The sequence below is a fragment of the Cladophialophora psammophila genome (assembly GCF_000585535.1).
Source record: "Cladophialophora psammophila CBS 110553 chromosome Unknown aczJe-supercont1.5, whole genome shotgun sequence".
Classification (NCBI taxonomy): Eukaryota; Fungi; Ascomycota; class Eurotiomycetes; order Chaetothyriales; family Herpotrichiellaceae; genus Cladophialophora; species Cladophialophora psammophila.
The window spans coordinates 275,239-296,668 of record NW_006912926.1 but is presented as its reverse complement, the minus strand read 5'-3'; the positions used below and the strand labels follow the sequence as shown (position 1 = coordinate 296,668).

The window sequence follows — 21,430 nt, the reverse complement described above, 5'->3', positions numbered from 1 at the left end:
AATTTCAGTCAAGGGCCAGGACCGCCGCGGAGGGTGCTTTTCGAGCAAAATGTAAAAACAAAATCAATCCCCTTCTGAAAACCCCCTGTCTCTGAGTTGTTGTCTTCTCTCCCCTTGCGCACAAGGATCGCCGACATAACCAGCTAGCTGTCTAGGGTCCACTTGCTATATCTTCACAGCTCACTTGCCATGGCAGGAAGGAAACGAGATGGGAGGCCTGTGCAGCACGACGACGCGTGAGAGTGCTACGACTGGCCGTTTCCGCAAACGCTCTCGCGGGCTTCTGGCGAGGCTGGTATCAGGGAGCGAGCCATTGGGCCACACACAGCACAGTATCGCATTCTCCCGTTCTGCACATTGACGACGATACGACATCACAATCTCTTGATATGAAACACTTTTGCTGCACGATCACACCTCTGACTTCGCCTACCCTGATACATTTGGACTCAACGAGCTGAGGCAGATACGGCATGCTCCATCAAGCGACATTGAGCATGAATCCGTTCCCCTTAAAAACGAGATGTTTACTTCCTCCCCGGGCCCCGGGTGTTAGCATCAATTCTGCAAACCCGCGCTTCTGCCATCAGCAGCCTCGATGGCCCTTCTGAACGTGTCGACCAAATTCCCCGTCTCCTCCAGCCCCACCGAAATCCGCACCTGCGCCTGTCTAACATTGTACTCGCTCGCCCAGTCGGCCTCGTTGCCGTACACGCCCAGCGCATAAGGCAGTGCCAGGGTCAGATGCGCGCCGAGATGCGGGCCCTTGTGGACGTGGAGATGGTCGTAAAACGCGGTCGCGGTCTCGACATCGCGGAACTCCACGCTCAGGAGGCACCCGTATCCCGGCCGGGGGAACTCCGGTGTTGTTGATCGCATGTACGCCGTGTAGTTTGCGAGAGTGTCGGCGTTGACGGTCGGGTAGAAGACCTGTTTCACGCCGCTTGTAGGGTTCAGCGCTTCGCTGTGCAAGTACTCGACCAGTCTCTCTGCGTTGTTGTTCAGCACGGCAGAACGAGCAAGGTAATCTCGACTGTTGCGCTCCAGGGTTTCCGCATCGCGCGTGTACAAGTTGTCGCGGTGCTCCGTCTCGAACAGCGCCTTCAGCTCCGCGTATCGCGACGACAGGGGGCTGAGGACGGCGCTGCCGGCCATGACGTCGGCGTACCCGCTGAACGATTTGGTCAGGGACGTGACGACGATGTCGGCGACGTCCAGGACGTCGACGTTGCAGAAACTGCCCACGGTGTCGTCCACGACGACCAGCGCCCCGTGCGCGTCGGCCAGCTCTCTCAGCCGGCGCAGGTCCGGTGTGCTCAACAGCGGATTTGAGGGAAACTCGGCCCAGATGGCCTGCACTCCTCCTCCTCTCTTGCCCCGTTCCCGCTCCCGCTGCGAGGCAAGGAGTAGGTGCTTCTCGAGCGCTTCGAGATCCTGTACCGAACCCAGGCCCAGGAAGTCGACGCCCGGGCCGAAATCTTCGAGCACATGGATTGTCGAGTGGAAGGAGAAGCCGAACAGGACAGAGGGCGCGCTGTACTTGGTCAGCAGGTAGCGGTGGACCCAGTAGATAGACGCCATGCCGGTAGAGAAGAAATAGACATCGTTGGGTGACACTCGCGCCGTGCGATGCGGGTCAGTCGGGGCACGGTTCAGCAGTCCTGCTATCCTTTCTTTGATCTGTCGATGAGCGAGTCCGTCTGGCGATCCGCGTTCTTCCTCCTCCTCGTCGTCGTGCTTGACTTCTCGCAGCGAGCCGATATGTCGGAGGCAGTCTTCCGCCAGTCGAGAGGAGATGCCGACGCCCGCGTTGACCCAGAAGCCATGCACCGTGGGCGTGGACTCGACGGGGAACATGACAGCGTACAACAACGGGACATGACCATGTGTCTTGAAGATCCGGATGGAGACCCTGTCGCGCGGGACTGTCTTCCCTGGGCCTCGACGGGGAGATGTGGCGAAGTCCTTGCAATCGCGAGCGGCGCGCCAGGAAGGGAACACGAAGCAGCCCTGTTGTCCTTGTCCCTCCTCGACGCCAGCAACCTCGATGATCTTTTGGGTGAGCTGGGTTTTTCCTCCCCGTCAGTCACACGCTGGGACGATAATGGCGGGGACAAAAACATTACCGCCAACACATCCTTGTGCAGGATAAAGCGCGGGTACATGCTCTTGAGCGCCGTGAGCAGCTCCGGGTCATGGTCCTTGAAGCGCACAATCGACCGCCATTCTGGAAGATGGACTGTAATCGCATGCCTTGGTGCCGGCGGCAGCGCTGTACCGAAAGGTGTCTGGATTTCCAGCGCCATGCTGTGGCCGGGACTTCCTTACTTTCTGGCAAGGCTGCTGGTTCTGGCGCTGGTGCTGGTGCCGATCTTCCAACAAGCTCAGGGTCTGCGTCCACAAATGTAGCCCAGAGAGCCAGCCATATAGGTTGCGTGGCGCATAGTCGGTATATACATATGTTATCAAGGATTCACCCGGAAAAGCCACATGGCCTCGTTGTCATGAGGCCGGGCGACATTGGCAGCTGAAAACCTTGTCTTGCTCGCCTCCGTGCAACGGCCCATCATTCAAACAAAGGTTAGGTAGTTCGCCAGGCCTTTGTGGGTCGTTTTGTAACTTTTCGTTAGGCCCGCCCCCGAAATCATGCTACCCCTACGGGAGCAGTGTCTTGAAATCTTACACGAGGCCACCATTTCGCGTTGGCATCCGAGAATACTAATACGTGACGGGAAGTACGTACCGTTATTACTCGTAGCAAGACGTTCAGACACTTGCTGGGCTTTCTTCTGGTATTCGGGCTTCTCGGGGATCACTTACTTTGTCTGCCTGCCCGCCAGCCCGCCAAGGTGGGTATAACGGAGAGCTTGATAGCGCTATGAGCACGTCTCTTGGTGTGTGCTTACGAGATACTTACCGTCGCATCTCACGCTGGAGGATCGAAAAGTGACTGCTGAAGTCGAGATTATAGGCTGATCCTCGCCGTTAGTTACCTAGGAGCAGTCTGTACTGGAGACAATACAGCCTGTGATTAGTAAGGTAGTCGAGCTAGTCATGAAGGACGTGGCAGCCACGCGGAGTTTGGATTCACTCTTAGCAAGGTCCAACTCATCTACGCCGAGTGGGAGGGAGATGACAATCCTTCCCAGAGAAACCGCCGCCCCAGTCCGACAACAGCGTGGGTACCCAATGAGTGCAGAAAGGAGTTATAAGAGCATGCATTGGTGCTGGACTTCCTCGTCAAGGCATGAAAAAAGGCCGAGTATTGTGTTAAGGAAGAGAAGCTGGAACTCTTTTCACAGTATTTGCCGCGCCTCAGTTTCACCCCTCGGCCGTGAAGCCGTTGCATATCTTGCACAACGAAGCTGCTCCAGAACCATTCTTGCAGGAAATGTAGAGTCCGCACCGCGACCGGGTTGGAGCTGAATTGACACCATTGCGGGACGCGTCCCTCGTATTGATATTTCCATCATAACAGCATGTTGACTTGAGGAATTGAGCGGCTCGCGCATCAGCGCCCTTCATTCTCTGCCGAATGGCAAGGTTTTTGCAAGGCGTTATCCTCATCGAAGGAAAGAAGCTCTGATCATGACCGCAACGTCAGATGTGGGGCCTCCAATCGATAGAATGGTCGTTCAAATGTAGATGTGCATCTCCAGTCCCAGGATTTTCGCCAACCTAAAAGCCTCTCCCTCTACCACGTCCGCGTCCTCCGCCTCTTCCCCGTCCCCTACCACCTCCCCTCCCCCGCCCTCGTGAATCGCCTTCTTTCCTCGCCTTGTTCTTTGGTTTTGGCTGGTCATCGATGAGCAGCGTGTCGAGAGGTAAAGAGTCGGGTAGGATGTAATATCTGATCGTTGAGCCACGGATGTTGATGGTGTCAAGACTGACAGTTTCGCCTGGGGCGGAGGGATTCGACCGATTCTTCATGGTCATTTTGACCGCCCGTAACGCAGTGTTCATCTGTGGTGATACTGAGGTGATGGTGCCTGAAACTATGGTGCCATTCTTGAGTTCTATCGTGACCGATTCGTTGGCGCATTTCATGAGAAATCTAATATACCGTCAGCAACAGCGCCTCCCCCTTGTTCACCATGATCTGGCCACGCTGCAGGCTAATGCGGCGCCGCCATGAAAACAGTGTTGATAGGTAAAGAGGCCGTACGCACCTGACGAGCTTCATTTTGCGCCAGTTGCGCCGTCGAGTGCAAAATTCGCAAAGGTCTCCGGATCGTCCGCCAAGAGGAGGGTGTTGTGTGGTCGGAAGCGACTGTCCTAGAAGCGAGATACGAAGTTGACAGGGGTCGTCGTCGTCGGTGTTGTGAAAGAGCGGTGCAACGAAGGTGGAGAGAGGCCAGAAATGTCAAAATTTGTGAGGCATTGGCAGCCTTGTGAGGAGCAGCCTCAATGCCAAGAATGCGGAAAATTGATCCGCCGGCGCAAGCAGGCGCAAGATTACCCAGTATGGCTAGCAAGGCTGGGCAAGGCTCTGCTCCGTATCGACTACAATCTTTTCTAATGGATCTCCTAGGTAGGTATGCTATCAATATAAAGCACGATACTAAATTTTATATGCACCTCTACAAGGAAGCCTCAGCCTGGGCAATCATACCCAACTAAATATATATCTATTGCCATCTAGGACCCGGAACAAGATTCCCCCCCCATCTCTCATTTCCTCTTCACAACCAACACAACCATCCCACTCCCGCTTTCGATATAATCCCTCCCTTTCCCCTCCGGTACCTCCTCAATTATCTCCTTGGTCCTTCTGACCACCATTTCCAGAATGTCCTCCACCTCCCCCTTTTCCACTTTTTCCTTGTTGGCTTCTCTCCACCGGGTGATCGGGCTCGCCGTGCCCAGCAGCGCTTTGATCTTCGCGAAGTCCACCCTCAGAAACTCTGAAACGGCACCTTCAGAGGACATGCGCCCGTCCCTGTCGGACTGGATCCTAACGAACTGTTTCTCGTCAAACTCATTCAGCAGGTCCTTCAGTTCTTGGTCCGTGCCGTCGATTCGCTCAAGACACTCCCACGGCATGCCCAGATTGACGTACAGCTCCCGAGCCAACCTGTTTCCGGGCAACTCGTAAGGACTGAGCACCTCCTCTTCAAACATTCTCCACCAGTCCTGCAGCTTCTCCGCATTTGGGGTGCTCGGATCAACCCGATAACCCCCGGAGCACCAAATGATCACACTGCCGCCGGGCTTGAGAATCTTGGCCGCTTCCCCCCAGAAGCGAGGCATGTCGAACCAATGTGCCGCGGTCGCCGCCGTAATGAGATCCACACATTCCAGACCGTCCTTCCCACTTCCTGAAAACTCCTTCAGAGCAGATAATGAACTCAACGTCTCAGCCGAGCGGACCTCGTACGTGATCAGCTCGCCTGATTTCGTGGAAGTAGGGACAGTCCTTGCGGCCTCGATCATGCTCACACCGGGATCCGCGCCGATGGCATGTTGGAAATGAGGCGCCAGAGATCGGGTCGCAACGCCGGGTCCGCAACCCACGTCGATGACCAGGCCCAGTTCTCCGCCGGAAGAGGTGTGCTGCGAGATGACCAGATCAATCAGCTTGTCCGAGTATTTGGGGCGGTGTTGGAGGTATTTCGCCGCCGACGAAGAATCATAGTTGCGGAATGTCGGGTCCCGGGCATTCGTCGTGGACGCCATCTCTGACCGAGGCCCCAGTGCCTTGTATCTAGAGTGTTGGGAGCGTGTTGTGTCTGTCTTTTAGACCTTTGTCCGCTTTGTCCTGCTGCTGCTGACGATTATGTGCAGGGCCTGTCCCTTGAGTTTTTAGTTCTCAGGAACAACGTCTTTTGAACCAAACAAGCCCCAAGCACCCCACGGGAACGGAGCACATATTGTATCATTGAACGCCCAACAGCCGACGCCCGACCCCCCCGAGCCCCTCAACGGATGTTGGGATCGAACACCCAAATAAGTAAGAGGACGAGTAAGACGTAATACCTCCCTCATCTGCCGAATTGTGCCGGATAGCTAGTATGGGGCTAGAAGGGCCCAAAAAGAAAATGGCTTCTCGTCTATTCATTGTGAGTCATTTGCTCCGTCGCTGCATGCTCTGTGCTCGGTACTCCGTGTCCGTTTCCGTGTCTCGACATACAGGAAACCTAGTCCAGTGCAGATACCACTAGGCTCAATTAGAGCAGTCGTGTGTTGAGAGTTGTTTCAACGCAACGAGCTCGTCGTTGTCCCCAGTATCTCACACCAAATGGCGTGGCATGTCTGCGTCCACCGAGGCCTCTCTTGACCATCCCTGCGACGGGAGCGGCTTGTAGTCCACCGGCGTCTGAGAGATATGAAACAGGTGAGTCGGTTCATCGTAGGTCACCATGTTCATCATGGCCGTTCCCTTCCCCTGGTGGCCCAATCGCGGCGCTCCGAAATCCACACCACCCAAATCCCCAAACACTACGTCCTTCTTCATTGTGACCGGTACGCTCCTGTCCAAATTGGTCCACGCTCCGCCCATGCCCGCCCCCTCAAATGCCATCCTCTGGACCTGCATCTTATCGTCCATTACCCACCTCACTCTCCTAAACTCCCCCCATTGCAGTCTCGTTTGTACCCAGCCCACGACTGGCTCCATGAGCAAGTAAAGTAGAGCGATCGCTCCGCCTACCGCTAGGATGATGATGACTCCTAGCACGCTAAAGCTCACCGTGTCCCCGGACAACGAGACTTTCTGGCTACGACACATCGCTCTCGACAATTCGTCGAATGGGACTTGTAGGTACGTCCCTACGGGCATATCCACCTTCGCCACGCTGGGAGCCGCGTATTCGAACAGAGCATGTTGCAGCCTTGCAAGACTCACAGCAAACCAATTGCTCACTTCAACCTGCCATTGGTCATCCGGTAAAGTGACCTGCTGGACGCGGTCGGAAATGGTATCCTGTGCACGCAGGGCTTGGGCGCCGCGCCCACCGATCGCGTGGAAGGTGGACAGGCCGCGGGAGTTCAGAGCAATGCGCGATGCAACCCCGTATTGCATGCCATTCAAGTTGACCGCCGTCGAATTGAGCGCTGTCCATGCTTGTTGGTAGCCTGTCAGGGGGGTGCACTTCGATCTGTCTACGGCATGCCCATCGCCAAGACTGCAATATTGATATTGATCTGCGCATGCCATCACCGAGACAAATTCATCTGCAGAGAAATAAGACAAATTCACACCGTTCCAACTTCCCAGTTCAACGTAAAAATTCGCACTGAAGAAAGGGTCCGAGTTGGGGGTGCTGTATTTTATTGCGTTGGAGGCGAGAAAGATGATTGTGAGATCGGCGTCTACAGGATCAAGTTGGGAAATAGGGAGCCAGCCGATGTCATCAAGGGGAACTTGGATGGCGCTATGTGTCATCCATATTAGTGGAACTGCCTCTGTAGTTTGGTTATTGGGATAGAAACTTACTTCAATTCATATCCGAAGCCGTCAATGAAAGCATGTTGATTGTATGTGTAGGTTGTATTTGTGTCGTAGGTGGCAGCGGCGTATGTCCCGTAGTGATATTGTCGGATTCGATCTCCCGCCACTCCCAGGCCGTCCTCTCCAGTTGAGATGACAACAGAGACGAAGTCTCCCTCTACGCTCAGCGGCGAGCAAGTAGTAACTTTGCGGAATCCAACCCGGTCTGATTGTCGTGTGTTGACTCCTAAATCAGTGTGCGAGTCAACCAAGCCTGTATCCATTCTGAATGCTGACGGAACGGCGCAGATAGACTTGTCGAATGGGCAATCTGTCTCTCCAGCGGTCCAATCAATAGACTGGTTTGCGTATATGCTGCAGCTGAGTTTGTTCAAGCCGGCATCTTGATCGTAACACTGCCGTGCATATTCAGCCGCCATAAGTGTGTCATTCAAATCCTTGTATTGCATAGCCAGTGTTCGCTGTTCGAGGGTAGCTCCCGGATCATAAGACCAGTACCCGCAATCATCACTGATAATCAATCGTTGAGCTCCTGCGGCTCCGGTAACGAGTGAAGTCAATATGGAGGCCGCACCGAACACGAGCAAAAAACCCATGGCAAAGAAAGCAAGAGGAAGGGAACGAGCCCAGGATCTTCGCCCATTTTTCCGCCAATACCACGCAATTTGTGCGAAGGATTTCGTAGCTTCAAAGGGTGAACTGGTGTTTCGAAAAACAAGTTGGTGTTGATGATGCAGACCATCTTTTGCGTACGGGCTGGCGGAACATTGGTGGATGATAAAGCTGAGGATCCTCCAAAGACAGGACCCTACTATTGCGACAAACAAAGCCAGAAACGCGGTTAGGACGGAGGCGGAGCGGGCTGAAAGCGTGATGGTGCTTCCGACCACAACTCCACGGGACCAGTCGACCCAAGCACCCGTGTAGATAGAGGCTCCTGCGATAGTCGACATGGCGAGGCAAGAGGAAACGAGAAGTAGCGAAAGAGCCGAAGGTCAATCCAAAGGGGGTGATGGTCCCCGAACGGGAGGTTCAACGGTCATTCTCAAAAACTGCAGGTATCCCAAACACATTTATGGAGCAACAGAACCGGGGCCCGTGTTGTAGCATCGAGTGCTGAATTGAGACATGGCAACCGAGAGAGAGGCTAACATCACCACCTTACCTCAAATAAAAACAATCAGAAGTACAGAAGTGCATTGCCCAATCGCAAATTGCATGAAGGCTGGGCTGTCGCCGCAAACACGAAGTGCCTAGACAGTAGATGAGATCGGGCTGTTGGCCCTGCCAAGGCTTGGTGTTGACTGCTGAAGCTTGACAGGATCCTGGACCCCGAAATAGCTAACCCAAGGCATTGGTGTCGCAGACCAATTTGAAAAGTCGAAGAAGAAAAAAGGAAGCCCCAAAATCGCGTCTATCGCCAAGTCAGTAACACGAGAGGCCAAGATTGGCCTTGCCTCCTTGGGGATGGTCAGGGATGGGCACATTCTCTCAGTAAGGAGTATATGAACCATGTTGACTCCTCAGTAACAGTCCCAATTGCAAGTTCTATCTTCCCGTAATGGTGATGGCACTGTTGGTAGATGAGTTATGAGTGCTCCAGCCGGCTGAGTCGCTTGTGGTCGTGGCTGTCTGTAGCAGATTATCTATCCGACAGGGAGCAAACCAAACTATCCGCCTCTCTGATTGGAGCTCTTACTCCTGTCCATGGCCCGGTGAAGGTGCCTGAAGGAGAAGATGTGAAAATCATACTCCTGGTTCTAGGAGAGAGTGTATATTGCCAATGCTCTTTCAAGCGACCGGGAACTGCGTTCTTTGTTCTGTATTATTCAGCCGCGTCTGCAGATGCCGACGAGAACACAGTCGTCGCTAGGAACTCGACACGTGATACTTTGATAATGACAGTATTGAATTCGCTGCAGCTCCCTAACTAATATCTCTCCAAATGAGCGGATCTGTTAAAGAGTTTGTCTCTGTTGTATGCCGAATGACTTTCATCAGTGATGATGCTGATGATACAAGCAGCACCAAGATGCCAAGAGCAAAATGGTCATCTCCTCGGCCATTGTGCTTACAGGTCATCGGCTATTGAGCTTCGTTGTGTCGGGATCGAAACTGTCGTGTATTGGAGCATCGGCCAGAACCCCATTCGCCACTCAGCGCAAAGCAGGTCCTTGCAGCATAGAGAAGACCCGTTCTGGGTCATGTGGTGTGTTGCAAAGCCAACTTGACCATAACGACGAGTAATTCGAGTCTCGTGGAGTACAAATCATTGGCAGAGATGGCCGCCAAAAGACGGCCTCTAAATCTTTGGTAAGGGAAGCACACCATCAATTCGACGGCCCGCTTGTGAGGGAACTTTGGTCCTGTCCATCGGGAAAGAAATATGCTCCAACAGCAACAATCACATAACATGCACACAACAGTGCACCCTCCAAATAGTTGCTTCGCCCATCTAGGACCAGGAAGTTAACGATGAAGGTGGAAACAAACAAAGACCCGGTCTCAAACAAGCTGAAGTAGAGAGACATGTCCTTATCCATGATCCACCCCAGAATGACGACGAATGGAGTGACGAAGAGCGCAATTTGAATGGAAGATCCGAGCGATACGCCCAAGGCAAGGTCGAGCTTGTTCTTGGCGGCGACCGTAACCGCCGTGACATGCTCGGCAGCATTGCCAACGACGGGCAGGATGATTAGACCAATAAACGCTTCCGACAACGGGGAATCTTCCACCAAATGCTCGATACTTCCAACAAGGAACTCTGCACACAGTGCAACAAGACCGGTAGAGGCTAGTAGGAGAATGATCGACGCTGTTTGACTCATGGGCGGAGCGTCTTCCTCTGCGGGTGAATTTTTCGGTGAAGAGCGACGAGCGATCCGTGCAGCTCCCGGACTTCGGCTTTGGTGATCAGGCGCTGACTGATAATGTCTAAGTGGATGAGAAGGATATTTCGCTTCTCTGCCTCTGGAAGAAGGATGCGTCGACGATCGGAAAACTGGTGGTGGGCGGAAAGAGAGACCGCGAGGCCCTGTGTTTGGTTTCTTGTCCTTCGCTGAAGTTGCTGGAGGGTTGGGTGGCATGCCTTCTTCCATTGATGCATCTCGCGACTTGATCTCCTGTGCCTCCGCTGTCTTTTCTGCCTGGTCGTCACTCACGTTCTGACGCAGCTGCACGACAGCTTGTTCAGGGTCCGCTTCAGATTCAACCTCGGTCTTCACCTCCCTCCTCCTGCCTAGCTTTGCTTTCAGTCTCTTGCTCACACGCCGATGGGAGCCGGCACTTGTAGCAGACGATCTTGAAGACCTGACGGACGAAGAACTTGTGGAGTCGAGACGCTGAAGGATACCTGGCGTAGCTTCCTCGTCGATTATATGTTGCGGTGTTCCTTGGTAAAGATATGCGTGGGACTTTAGTTGGAAGAGCAGATAAAGAACATAGATGATGAGAAGTATTACGGAAGTCCCTCGGCTGAGTTTGATGACTGCGCGGTCAGCTTTTTGGAGGTCACTGAAAGACGCGTGGAAGGCGGTCTGACAACCCTAGTTAGCTAGCATCTTTTGATTGTGAACCCAGCTCAGCGCGAAGAACTCAATCTCACCGGAATCAGCAAGCTGAGGACTGCCAGCGCCAGCAAGCAAGCCGAAGTCTGAGTTACAGTACTGTCGTAAATCTGCTCCTGGAACTCTAGGCCTCCAATCAAAAAGGCCATACCCAATATCAGAAGGAGGTTGGCGAGAAGGGAGCCGATAAGGGACGCCTGGACAATGCGAATCTCATCTTTGACGAGGGCGATACTTTGGAAGGTTTAGCCATGCCCACGAGTTGGGGATAGACATGACGTACATACTGCATTCTGTTAGCAGACTCCAAGAAGAATGAGTTGAATGACCTACAATATGATCAACTCGACAGCATTTCCAAAGCTCACATTCAGGAGAGCACCTAAAGTAGGCCCAAGCCGATGCGCAACACTTTCGGTGGCGAACGTGAGAAGGCCAGCCAAAGGGATAATGGCAACTGCGTTGATGGCAAAGACCACATTCTGGTTGACTCCGGCAAAGTGGATGGCGATGCCTACAGGAACAAAAACTAGGAGGACATTGACCCAACTGTGGAAGAGGGCGACCTTGATATTGGCCAAGACACGAATGAAAACGGAGCCTTTGGGCTTCTTCTGCTCTGCTGCATCTGCGTTTTGCGGTTGGTCTTCACTCGCCGAAGATCCATGACTATCACGAACGGGCGACCATGGGTTGAAGTTGTGCTTGTGCGCAGATGAATGTGCCCATGCCCTCACGCGATCTGAGTAGAGATTAGCGAGGAAAGGGGAGGTGGGCACGGAAAAAGGGGGGCTTGGCAGCATACGCATCTTATTACTGGGTAGTCGACTAGGAAACCACCAGCCAGCATCTTTGAAAGAGCAGAAACGGGAAAACAGAAACTTGACTGGGGTTCAAGGATAGAGAATCGAAAGAGAAGAAACAACCCTAAACGAAGACAAAACCCCAATGTTTGAAGTGCAAACGATGACGATGGACTTTTGGTCTGAAAACACGGGATGGAAAACATCTGGGAAGGTGGAATGGGGACGCCAGCCAATGACAAGTCCAGTCTGCACGTGAGTGGCACAAGGCTTCGTACTAGAGAGCCTATGACGTAGAGATCCTGGCACCTCATTCACAAAACAAACACCATGACAGCCCTAATGGCTAATTACCCTAATTACCCTATTAATAATAGGGTATTTTGTTAGCAGCACCAGCCAGCTTTCCCTCCACCCGGCCACTGTGGCTGGTGGGCATTCCACTCTTCGATTCGTGAATGAGAGCGCACACAACAACCAAGCATTGCACCCCGTCCTGCAAGCACATACCCTGGAATTACATACTCTGACCAGGCATGAACTGGTCCTAACTAGGAAGTCCAACTACCACCGTCGCCCCGTATGAGGTGGTGATAATGGCAGTGCTGTAATCGCCAAAAACTCGTAACTCGTGTTCAGTGCCAGCCACAACTATGCGACAGTACTGGGTACCCAAGCAAGCCGCCGCAGAGCGCTTTGAAATGAGGCAGCCCATCGCAAATATTTAAGCAGGGTCGTCGGTAATCCCGGGGCACCACCCCAGGCTCCGGGGTAATAGTGATGGTGCAGACAATACGGCGGCCCGATCCGCCAATCTCACTGGTCACCCCTACCAGGCCTGGCAGCCCATGCATGAAGATGCCGCGATGAAGTACTCGATGGTTGTTTTAGCTCGGATTTAATCCCTCACGTTGGTTGTAGGCGGGCTCCGATGAATGCTGGCACCTGTCAGAATCCCGTGCACGATGTTTTTTTTTGCGGAGGGAAGATCAACCAAAGCTCGGACCGCTCTCGGACCGAGTCGTGTAGGAGGCCAGTGGGCGCTGGACTGCCTGCATTCGAATCAAAGAAGGTCATCAGAATGTCGAGGACTTGATTGAGCTGAGATTGTCTGTATTTGTGGTATTCGGAGCTGGGAACCTGGGCGTACAAGTGATTGAAGTTGTAGGACTGATCAAGGTAGTGGTTGACTCGCTGCATGCGAGCCACGGTCGAGTCTGGTCGCGCAATGTGGATTGAAGCCATGATCGATGACAATACTGGAGGAAAAAAAAGAGTCTCCACTCGTCTGGGATTGTGTGGATTAAGTACCAACAAGTACTTCGTTGACGGTCCCAGCGGCTCCTACAGGATCCAGACTTGTGTTGTCGAAACCCCGGACTGGTCACCAAATTATGTGCCATGATCAGTTAGGTTCGAACACAGCCAGTCAAGGGACAGGTCCTTCTCCATTGACAGGTTCCGAACCTGAGGTCCTTTAGGTTCAGATCAGTGCGCAGGAGAATCCCAGATGGTGGTTGGAGATGCAGCTGGCAATGGTCAGGGGCCTTTGGCGTTGGCCTCGGGGGTTATTATTGGCTTCCAGCGGTCCATGCCGGGGACTTTGAGAGGTCGATATCGGTTGTCTAGACTCGGGACAGACTGGGACGGAGCGTGAAATTCGGGATGAGTCAAAACACAGAACTGTAGTTGTCGTATCTGACCGCTGACCGTGCGCGAGGCCAATCATGTTTTGCAGTGCGCAGATTGGTAGTTTGTGACTTTGGTGTTGCGCGCGTCATGTGCAGCGCGTTGTCTGGGTGCATCACTGAAAGGTCCATGCATGAACTTGGCGGGCCCTTGATCTCATTGACCCTAAATGTGCAAAAGCCCTGATTACTGATGCAGAAAGGGCTGCAACAAGCCGAACTTCAGTCGGCACAGGCGAATCGAAAGACATTTTGCGCCCAAGAAGCTTTGCTGCTCGTATAATAAAGGCCAAAGTCTCGGGGTGGTTGTACCGAGCAAACCGGGTCACCTGAAGCGCTCGGAGGTGACAAGGACGCATCCATCCATGAAGGACGAACGCCTAGAAGAGGACGGGATTGATTGACTATCTAGGTATGTAGGTAAATTGGGAATGATGGGGGATGACCAAAATACCCCCTCCAGTGTCTCAAGTACTGACTGCTGAGTGCTGCTCCGCGTCAGGATCTGAGTTATCATGAATCCCTAGATACTATCGATAAGGAATCCTTCCAACACTTGAATAGTAGTTATACCCATCGAGCCAGGCGGATATTCACGCCTGGGCCAGTCTGAAGCAGACAAGCTCTGCGGTTAAAGGGTGTTGGCTACGGGCCACCTAGGCTATCCCTGGCTGTCCTAAGGGTGCAATAGCCAACAACCTAGTGGCCCTACCTCTGAACCCTGGGTTGCGGCGGCCGTCACCAGCATTGAGGGCACAGTGAAGGCACGCCCCTCACTTCCCCGCACCCGGAGCCCACAGCCACACAACCCACCTGTGGGTAGGCCTAGTGAGCCCACCAGCCTTTGGTATCGCCTAAGCACCCATCATCTCTGTGCCCCTTGCGTCTTGCTCCTGCCACAGTGCCACACACAATTGTTCATTGTTTAACTTGAAAGGTTATGACCACGTGGGAAGACGCTTGGGACTCTATGGTTCTGACGTTGGGCAGGAAGAGAAACACAAAAACCAAAAAACCTTTCGCTTTGGTGCTAGTATAAAACTGTTGTGCTTTCCCTTGCCAAACTGTTTTTTTTTTGGCAGCCAGTGACGGCGAGACAAGACTGGGTTTGAAAAAAGAAAAGAAAACTTTTTCTTCTAATCTCCGGCAGAGCCTCAACACTAGCCACAGTACTGTCAGTGGAGGGGGTGGTGGCCACGAACAAGGAGGGTCGATGGGCGCTGTGAATGGAGGGGTGCTCGAGGAATGCCCTGGATGCTCATCCATGATTTGCACGTTATGTACATTTGGCAGCGGGCCCAAGTCGTGGCGCCCTGCGGCATCCCTGAGCATTCAGAGCATCCCACCACTACAATCTTCTCGTCGTCGACCGTCAATCGTCAATAGTAAATCGATAGTCGATTAGCTCTGTAGAGGCAAATGAAAACAGTCCGAAAAGCAAGTCACCCACCTCCCCATCGATAACCAAGTGCCATCCCACTTGGCTCAACGACCACGACATCGTGTGGCACATGTAGCAGAAGGTCCTGAGCCGCCCCCAAACAGCGGCGCTGTCAGCGGTGAATAGAGGGCATGTGAGTGGCGAAATATGTCTTTCTGGACGATGGAAGCGGCGGGATGACGACCTCATATGCGGCCATTGGGATGAAACACCAATACCTCTGGAAACAATCTTAGCTGGAGGGCTGGCGTATCGAAGGTAGCCATTTCAAAATAATGGATACGGCACAGTACAACCCAGTGGTACCAACCAGGTATTGTTAATGGACCATCAGCCAAACAGCGGGCAGTTGTGCCTGCATTCGACAAGACGGACTTGGACGGGGACAATTGAGTCCTGGGTCGCGAGGCCCTCTTGCTAGTCTCTTGCCCGTCTTGCGCCCTCACAAATCTGCAAAACGCTAACCTACCAGCACACGCACTCTCACCACACACCCACACGCCCTTTTCTACAACTGATGCCGAAGAATCTGAAGCGTCTGACATTGTTCAATAACTAGTCCTCCATCTACCTATACCTGGTCTGCAACCGTAAAACATCTCTGACCGAGTAGATTACTCACCTCTGAAAACCAATCTGCGCCCGAAACGGCACACGGCAACTTCACCTCGACCACCACCACCACCACCATCTCCTCCACCACCTCCATCACCGCTCACGACAATTGTTGGCAACGCAAGGATGTCGTGAGTATTATTTCCATACTGGCCATGGACATAGCTATCCCCCTGCACCGCAATCAGGATTGTGGCTGCACCTCAGGTGTCTGCTGCTGTTACCAGAACAGAGACTCGAGCCACTGGTCAATCGTGTACTCCAAATCGACGGAGAATCCGATTCAGGGTACTTGGAGACTCGCGGCAAACATGAGATCAGACCATCGAACCATATGGTGCCCAGAAACCTTTGCTCTTCGCACAGCGAACCTGAATGTTCTAGCGGCGTTCCAGATAATTCATATGTACCGCAGCTGACATGGATGACAGTTCCTCCACACAGAGCATTGCCTCTTCCCAGTCAGACTCGAGAGCCTCCTCAGGGATGTTGTCGGCGTTGAGTTTTGAGATGTCATCCTCCTCTTCACCGACAATGTCCTCCATCCCGTCTCTAACCGAATCTGGCCGTGTGTACAACCACGCGATGAGAAACATGCTCCAAGAACCTCGCTTAGAGGCACCACACTTCTCTGGCCAGCCCTCCAGTGAAAGGAGGATGCAGAGCCTGGCAAGGTTGGACATTGTTCTTCAAGACCTGCAACAGGCATTCGCAGGGCAATCGCAACAACCTCGCGTGGAGGCTCCTTACTTCCCTGGACAGCCCCCCAGAGAGAGGAGGATGGAGAGTCTGGCGAGATTAGATATCGTTCTTGCGGGCCTGCAACGGGTATCCGCAGGTGAATCGCACGGCAGCGATTTACAGGGAGGCCTGTGATGTGGGGGGATTTGAATTTGGTTGGCTTTTCTACATCTCAGGTCAGTATGAACGTCAGAAAGTAGTACCCGCATTCGCTGATAATTGCCTAGCAAGTCGCTCGCTCAATTTCCTAGAGTTCGCATGTTATTGTTGGTAAGAAGCAAGAGGGTGTGCCGTCTTTTAGCACCGAGGAGAGGACTTCGTCGTGTAAGGGTGCGCAGATACAACGCCTTTGCCTGGTTCACCCGGACGATGAAAGGGTCGGCAGGCACAAATGCAAGAGCTGAAGGTGAAAAATCAAGTGACCGAGACAGTGACGAAGAGAGTGCGGCCGAGCACCATGATGTGGTGATGTTGGCATCTTTCCGGCGTTCCGAATGCAAGAATGAGTTTTGACAAGGCCAAGGACAGACAGGGACAACCTCCCACATCTAACATAAGCCCAATGCGGATGGACGACCTCACCGAAGACTGTCTCTGCCCCGGGCATCGCCCAAGGCCCATGGTGGGGCCGGACTGGCCGATTAAGGCTAGGCTGCGGTGTGTCGGATTAACAATAATCCGAAGACTTGGCAGAGAGAAAATTGCACTGGTGTTGACCGGTTGGCGAAGCGAAAAGGCAGCCAGACCAGCCAAAAAGGCAGCAAAGCAACGACTGAGGCTGAAGAGTCCTAGACAAGGCTGGTATCGACATATTCATCACAGCGGGATGAAGCATCGTGAGCAAGATCAACCATTGACTCAACATCTCAAATGCAACGACATTTGAGGCCCGTTGAGAACTGGATTGACAACTTGACCCCTCGAAAGGGTACAGCTGAGTGGAAGAGGTGCAGGAAGAGACCTTGCATCTTCAACGGAGTTCGACAAAGCGACAGACCCGGCTTTGTCGAAATCATATGAGCTTTTCGACAACCCGAAGATGAACGAAAAGATGAGGGCAATACAGGAATGGCGAGGGCAGAGCTACTTAATAATAGGCTGCCCAGCTCGATCGCCACTCCCCCAGCTGGATTCTTGAGCGGATGCAGCGAACGCCTTCACGGGTGTTCTTGCTCCAAACACATCTCGGCTGGAGTGGATTACTGACCGCCAACACCTCCGTCCTACGCCGCTAGCTGCCTCTGGTTTAGCACCCTGTGTCTCCACGACTTTAAGTTTCAAAACACTCGGACTCATCACACCTGATAGGAATTGTGCGGCATCTAATGTGCAGCGACCCGGTCAGTTCCCTTTTTGTCTACTGCAGCCCCTGACTCAATCGGGCCACCGAACTAGCAAAAACCTGGCAACTCTCAATTCTCTGCCTATCCATGCTGCTGTGCGAGCATGTTCATCAACGAATAGTGGTTGCCCACGCCACTAAAGACGACCAGCTCCGACATGCACTCAGACTTAGTGGCATTGCGCCTTGAGGGCAAGGCTGTACAACTCCGCCCGTACGTGAATAGATCATCCGGAAACATCAACCCTGGGATGCCTAAAAAGGTCTGTGCCTAAGTAGGGCACCCTCAGGGATCAGCGGCATCCTGAGACAGGGCCAGGAGTTGGCGTGTCATCAAACAAGACCCTGGCCGAATACTCGATACCTCGTTCGAGGTACACTTGACAGGATCACCAGGATGTTTCCTAAAATTTGGATTACCGCGAGTATGTCGGCCTGTCGTGCTCAGAAATCAGCCTTTTCTTTGTGCCGCGGCCCCATCCAATGGTCAAGTCGAAGACACATTTCCATTGCGAATTGGTTGCCACTTTACCAAATGATGCCTGGCCTTCACCAATGAATCGCCGCTGGCTTAGCACCCGTGACCACAAGAAAACACTGTTGGGTTTTCTATTGATCGCAAAAAGACACCTTCTGCAGGATAAATTTGACTTGCCTAGGGGAGGGTGGGACTTCAAGGCTCTGTTGGATTGACGGTTTGTTTGTTGACTCATTTTTGATTTGTCCGAATTGGTCTACCTTTGCGAGACGGTATCCATGAGTCTTTGAATTTCTTTGCGGGATCAACGAATTCATTCACAACCTTGTACGCGCTCTAAAATGACCGGCACTTGCTGTGGCCGGAACAACGAGATTGCATACACGAGCGTGGAAATACCAAAAACATCTGGAAAATCACCTTCGCCTCAAAAACACACGGAAAAGAACAACGAAATACCCAAAAAAAGGTCCAAAAATTCATCATACGCGTTTCGGAGGAACGGGGGTTATTACAACAGGGGCAAGGAACAGGGTCACGATAGCTGTCCCTCAATGATCACATCATTTTCCATGGACGGACGACTGAATTCGTCAGCAATTTCGGGGCAGTTGCATCTCCATGAATAGTGCACATTGGATAATTCATCGGATACAGGAGGCAAAAGGATTCGGTGTCCGGGGATTCCGCGGTAAGCAGTAAGGCAGGAAAGCAGACCCTCTTCTTGGACATGGCCTTGCAGCTGAAGAGTTTTTGACGCGAATCATTCCAGTCAGTCATCTGGTTCTGACTGCTCGCCACAGTGTGGGAGAATTACTTGTGAAGAAGAGCAGGCGTTAATACTGGGTTGAAAGAACGAGGATCGTTGACTGTTGAGAGAGTTTTGGGCGAGAGTTTGAGCGAGATCGGTATCTGCAAGACGAGCGACGGAGTCAGGGGTTTGGATACTCAAGCAAAGTGGATTTAGATACTGCGAAAGATGATCAAGGGAATTCCGTTAAGGTGTTGATGAGGGAACATGGGAGAGCGTTGACCACGGTGAGCTGCGGCCGCTGGCGGTCTTGATTTCGAGCATGATGGGTGTTCGCGCGCATGGATACAGAATGACACTTTCAAAAGCGAAAGACGGACAGCGCAAGCCTCAGACATGAGCATTGGGAGTATTTACCAGGACATCTATTGCGAGATACATGGGTATCAATCCCAGAGGGAACGAAGGATATCGGACGGGAAATGGATTGACAATCAATACAAAGAAATTCCACTCAACGAGTTCTCATGCGTTCTTGGAAGGGGAGGATGTCTGGCCTGGCATTGAGCAATTCTCATCCTGGCAATTTGACCAGACTCGTGAGTTCCCGTGCTTTGCAGCTGGACCTGAATCGAATATGATGTGGGAAATGTGATACGTATGTGTGACATGTGAGATGTAGCATACGATATGAAGTTCCAGTGTCTGTTGCGCCGTTTCAGCCTCGCCGCCCCTGCCGCTGCTGCCGCCATTTGATGTGACCTGCCCCTTCCAGCTCCTGTATCCATCGTCAAGACCGCACCGTCATCATTATGATCGATCCATTGATTCATTCCTCACCGCAAAAAGCTGCCTTGCCTGGCTTGTTACCTGACACGCCCAAACCCACCGAAAGTTCAGACACCTGACTTCCTAAGGAGAACTTCCTCGTAGTCTGGGATTATTTTCCCTTTCTTTCTTTCTTTTTTCCTGGAGCCTAACGTTTGTGGGTGTGCGTGGAGGACGTGGGCGTGGGCGGACGAGTCGGACGAGTGGATGAGTGGATGTCCATCCCCTTGGCCAAAATAACTAGACAACACTAGTATCCTACGAGTCACTCCCCAGGTAAGTACACAGGAGACACTATTGAGGCATGTTGAGCATGGAACAAAACAGGTTCCATGGTTTTACATGCAACCTAGTTGACTGGGTATCAAGCAAGCAAGCCTTGTACGTCCTCCGTGACCGAGTTAGACTAACAAGTACATGCTACATACGCAACGAGTAATCCATACGAGAAACAAACTGCAAGTCCAAGTCCAAGTCCAAGCACTCCGTACCTCGTCCCTGGTTCGGAGCCACTCCACCATTCCCCTAGATCTACCTTGCACGCCAGTCTGCCTCTCTGTCTGCAAGGAATTGTGAACCAAGGATCATTAAAGACGCACACAAACCGGGCCAACAAAAAAAGGGGAAGAGACCAATGAGAGGATGCCTACATATGAGTACAAGGATGGAGCTGCTCAGCTAAGTAGCGAGCTACTTAGGTACGTACTCACTAACGAAGCCCCTTCGCCCCTCCTGCCCCGCCTTGACGGGTCTTCGGCGCGGGTCTTCTCGACAATGTCGACGTCGACCGCGACGGTCTACATTGACGTGGCCCTATGATTGAGGTTGAAGTGTTCAGAGGTCGAGTCAGTTCAATGTCTGCCCAGCCAACTGACCAACCAACCAACGAAAGAATTGACTTACCCCACGTCCTCACATGTACTTGTGAATGTACTTGGTACTGAGGACTCCGTACTCCATGTATCATGTGAGAGAGGGGCCCTTTTTTTTTCTCTCTTCTCTTCTCTCTCGTCATTTGGGATTTCGGTCCCGCCTGCCAGAAAAAAGGCGTCCCGTGCACATTACGTACAATAGGTGCCGAATACGAATACTTGCTCTACCCTCCAGGGCCAGCTCCGCTTCAGCTTCAGCCTGATATTGACGGATTCGGCGCCCCGAGGGAGGTTCATCAGTAAGAAGCCGCGGGATCTGGAAAGTGTTGGCACGCAACTACAATGAGACGTGATACACGGGGTTCTTCGCATGGAGATATGGCTGTGTGCTACGGGGAGCGTAGACGTTGCTATATGACGCGTACGTACTTAACAAGGTTGCGTAAGAGGACAGAAGGAGCTGGTGGACTGGCAGGTGCGGCAGAAATGGAGAGGAATAAGGAATCCAGCCTGACAGAAGCACGCCTTGGTCAGGGGCTACGGAGGAGAAACGACAAAAAGGCTGACCAGCCCTCCCTCTCGGCTGATGATTCTCTCCATCTGCCTGGCAGCTTCGCTCTATTATTATTCTTCTTCTCATCAGCTCTGGGCATCGCTTCGTATCCGGCATGACACTTGGTATCTCTGTCTAAACCGCTCCGTGGCATTCATTTCGTTACACGTGACAACATCCAAGACTCGTTCGTCATTCCATCATCATCATGGCTTGATTTCTTTTCCGTCTCTTAGAGGATCAATCGTGTCTCCTCTTGTGCTCGTGATCAGCGGAAAAGATCTCAGTCCCCGTGTCCG

At 52.7% G+C, this 21,430-nt stretch overlaps 5 protein-coding genes across 5 annotated transcripts; all 5 read right to left on the bottom strand.

Moving 5' to 3' along the window:
* Positions 1-558: 558 nt before the first annotated feature.
* On the bottom strand, positions 559-2,306 carry A1O5_03757 (uncharacterized protein; the record flags this gene model as incomplete). Its single annotated transcript, XM_007744368.1, has 2 exons — positions 559-2,064; positions 2,127-2,306. The coding sequence occupies 2 exons, from the start codon at positions 2,304-2,306 to the stop codon at positions 559-561; spliced, it is 1,686 nt and encodes a 561-aa protein (XP_007742558.1).
* Positions 2,307-3,696: 1,390 nt separating this feature from the next.
* On the bottom strand, positions 3,697-4,065 carry A1O5_03756 (small nuclear ribonucleoprotein D1; the record flags this gene model as incomplete). Its single annotated transcript, XM_007744367.1, has 1 exon — positions 3,697-4,065. A coding segment is annotated over one exon (369 nt), but the record flags the coding sequence as incomplete, so codon positions are not given.
* Positions 4,066-4,671: 606 nt separating this feature from the next.
* On the bottom strand, positions 4,672-5,676 carry A1O5_03755 (uncharacterized protein; the record flags this gene model as incomplete). The annotated part of the gene is made up of 1 exon (XM_007744366.1): positions 4,672-5,676. One exon carries the CDS (start codon positions 5,674-5,676, stop codon positions 4,672-4,674), a length of 1,005 nt encoding a protein of 334 aa, XP_007742556.1.
* A 553-nt stretch (positions 5,677-6,229) lies between these two features.
* Positions 6,230-8,403, bottom strand: A1O5_03754 (uncharacterized protein; the record flags this gene model as incomplete). The annotated part of the gene is made up of 2 exons (XM_007744365.1): positions 6,230-7,373; positions 7,436-8,403. 2 exons carry the CDS (start codon positions 8,401-8,403, stop codon positions 6,230-6,232), a joined length of 2,112 nt encoding a protein of 703 aa, XP_007742555.1.
* A 1,377-nt stretch (positions 8,404-9,780) lies between these two features.
* On the bottom strand, positions 9,781-11,828 carry A1O5_03753 (uncharacterized protein; the record flags this gene model as incomplete). The annotated part of the gene is made up of 3 exons (XM_007744364.1): positions 9,781-10,989; positions 11,058-11,253; positions 11,353-11,828. 3 exons carry the CDS (start codon positions 11,826-11,828, stop codon positions 9,781-9,783), a joined length of 1,881 nt encoding a protein of 626 aa, XP_007742554.1.
* Between the last annotated feature and the right edge of the window lie 9,602 nt (positions 11,829-21,430).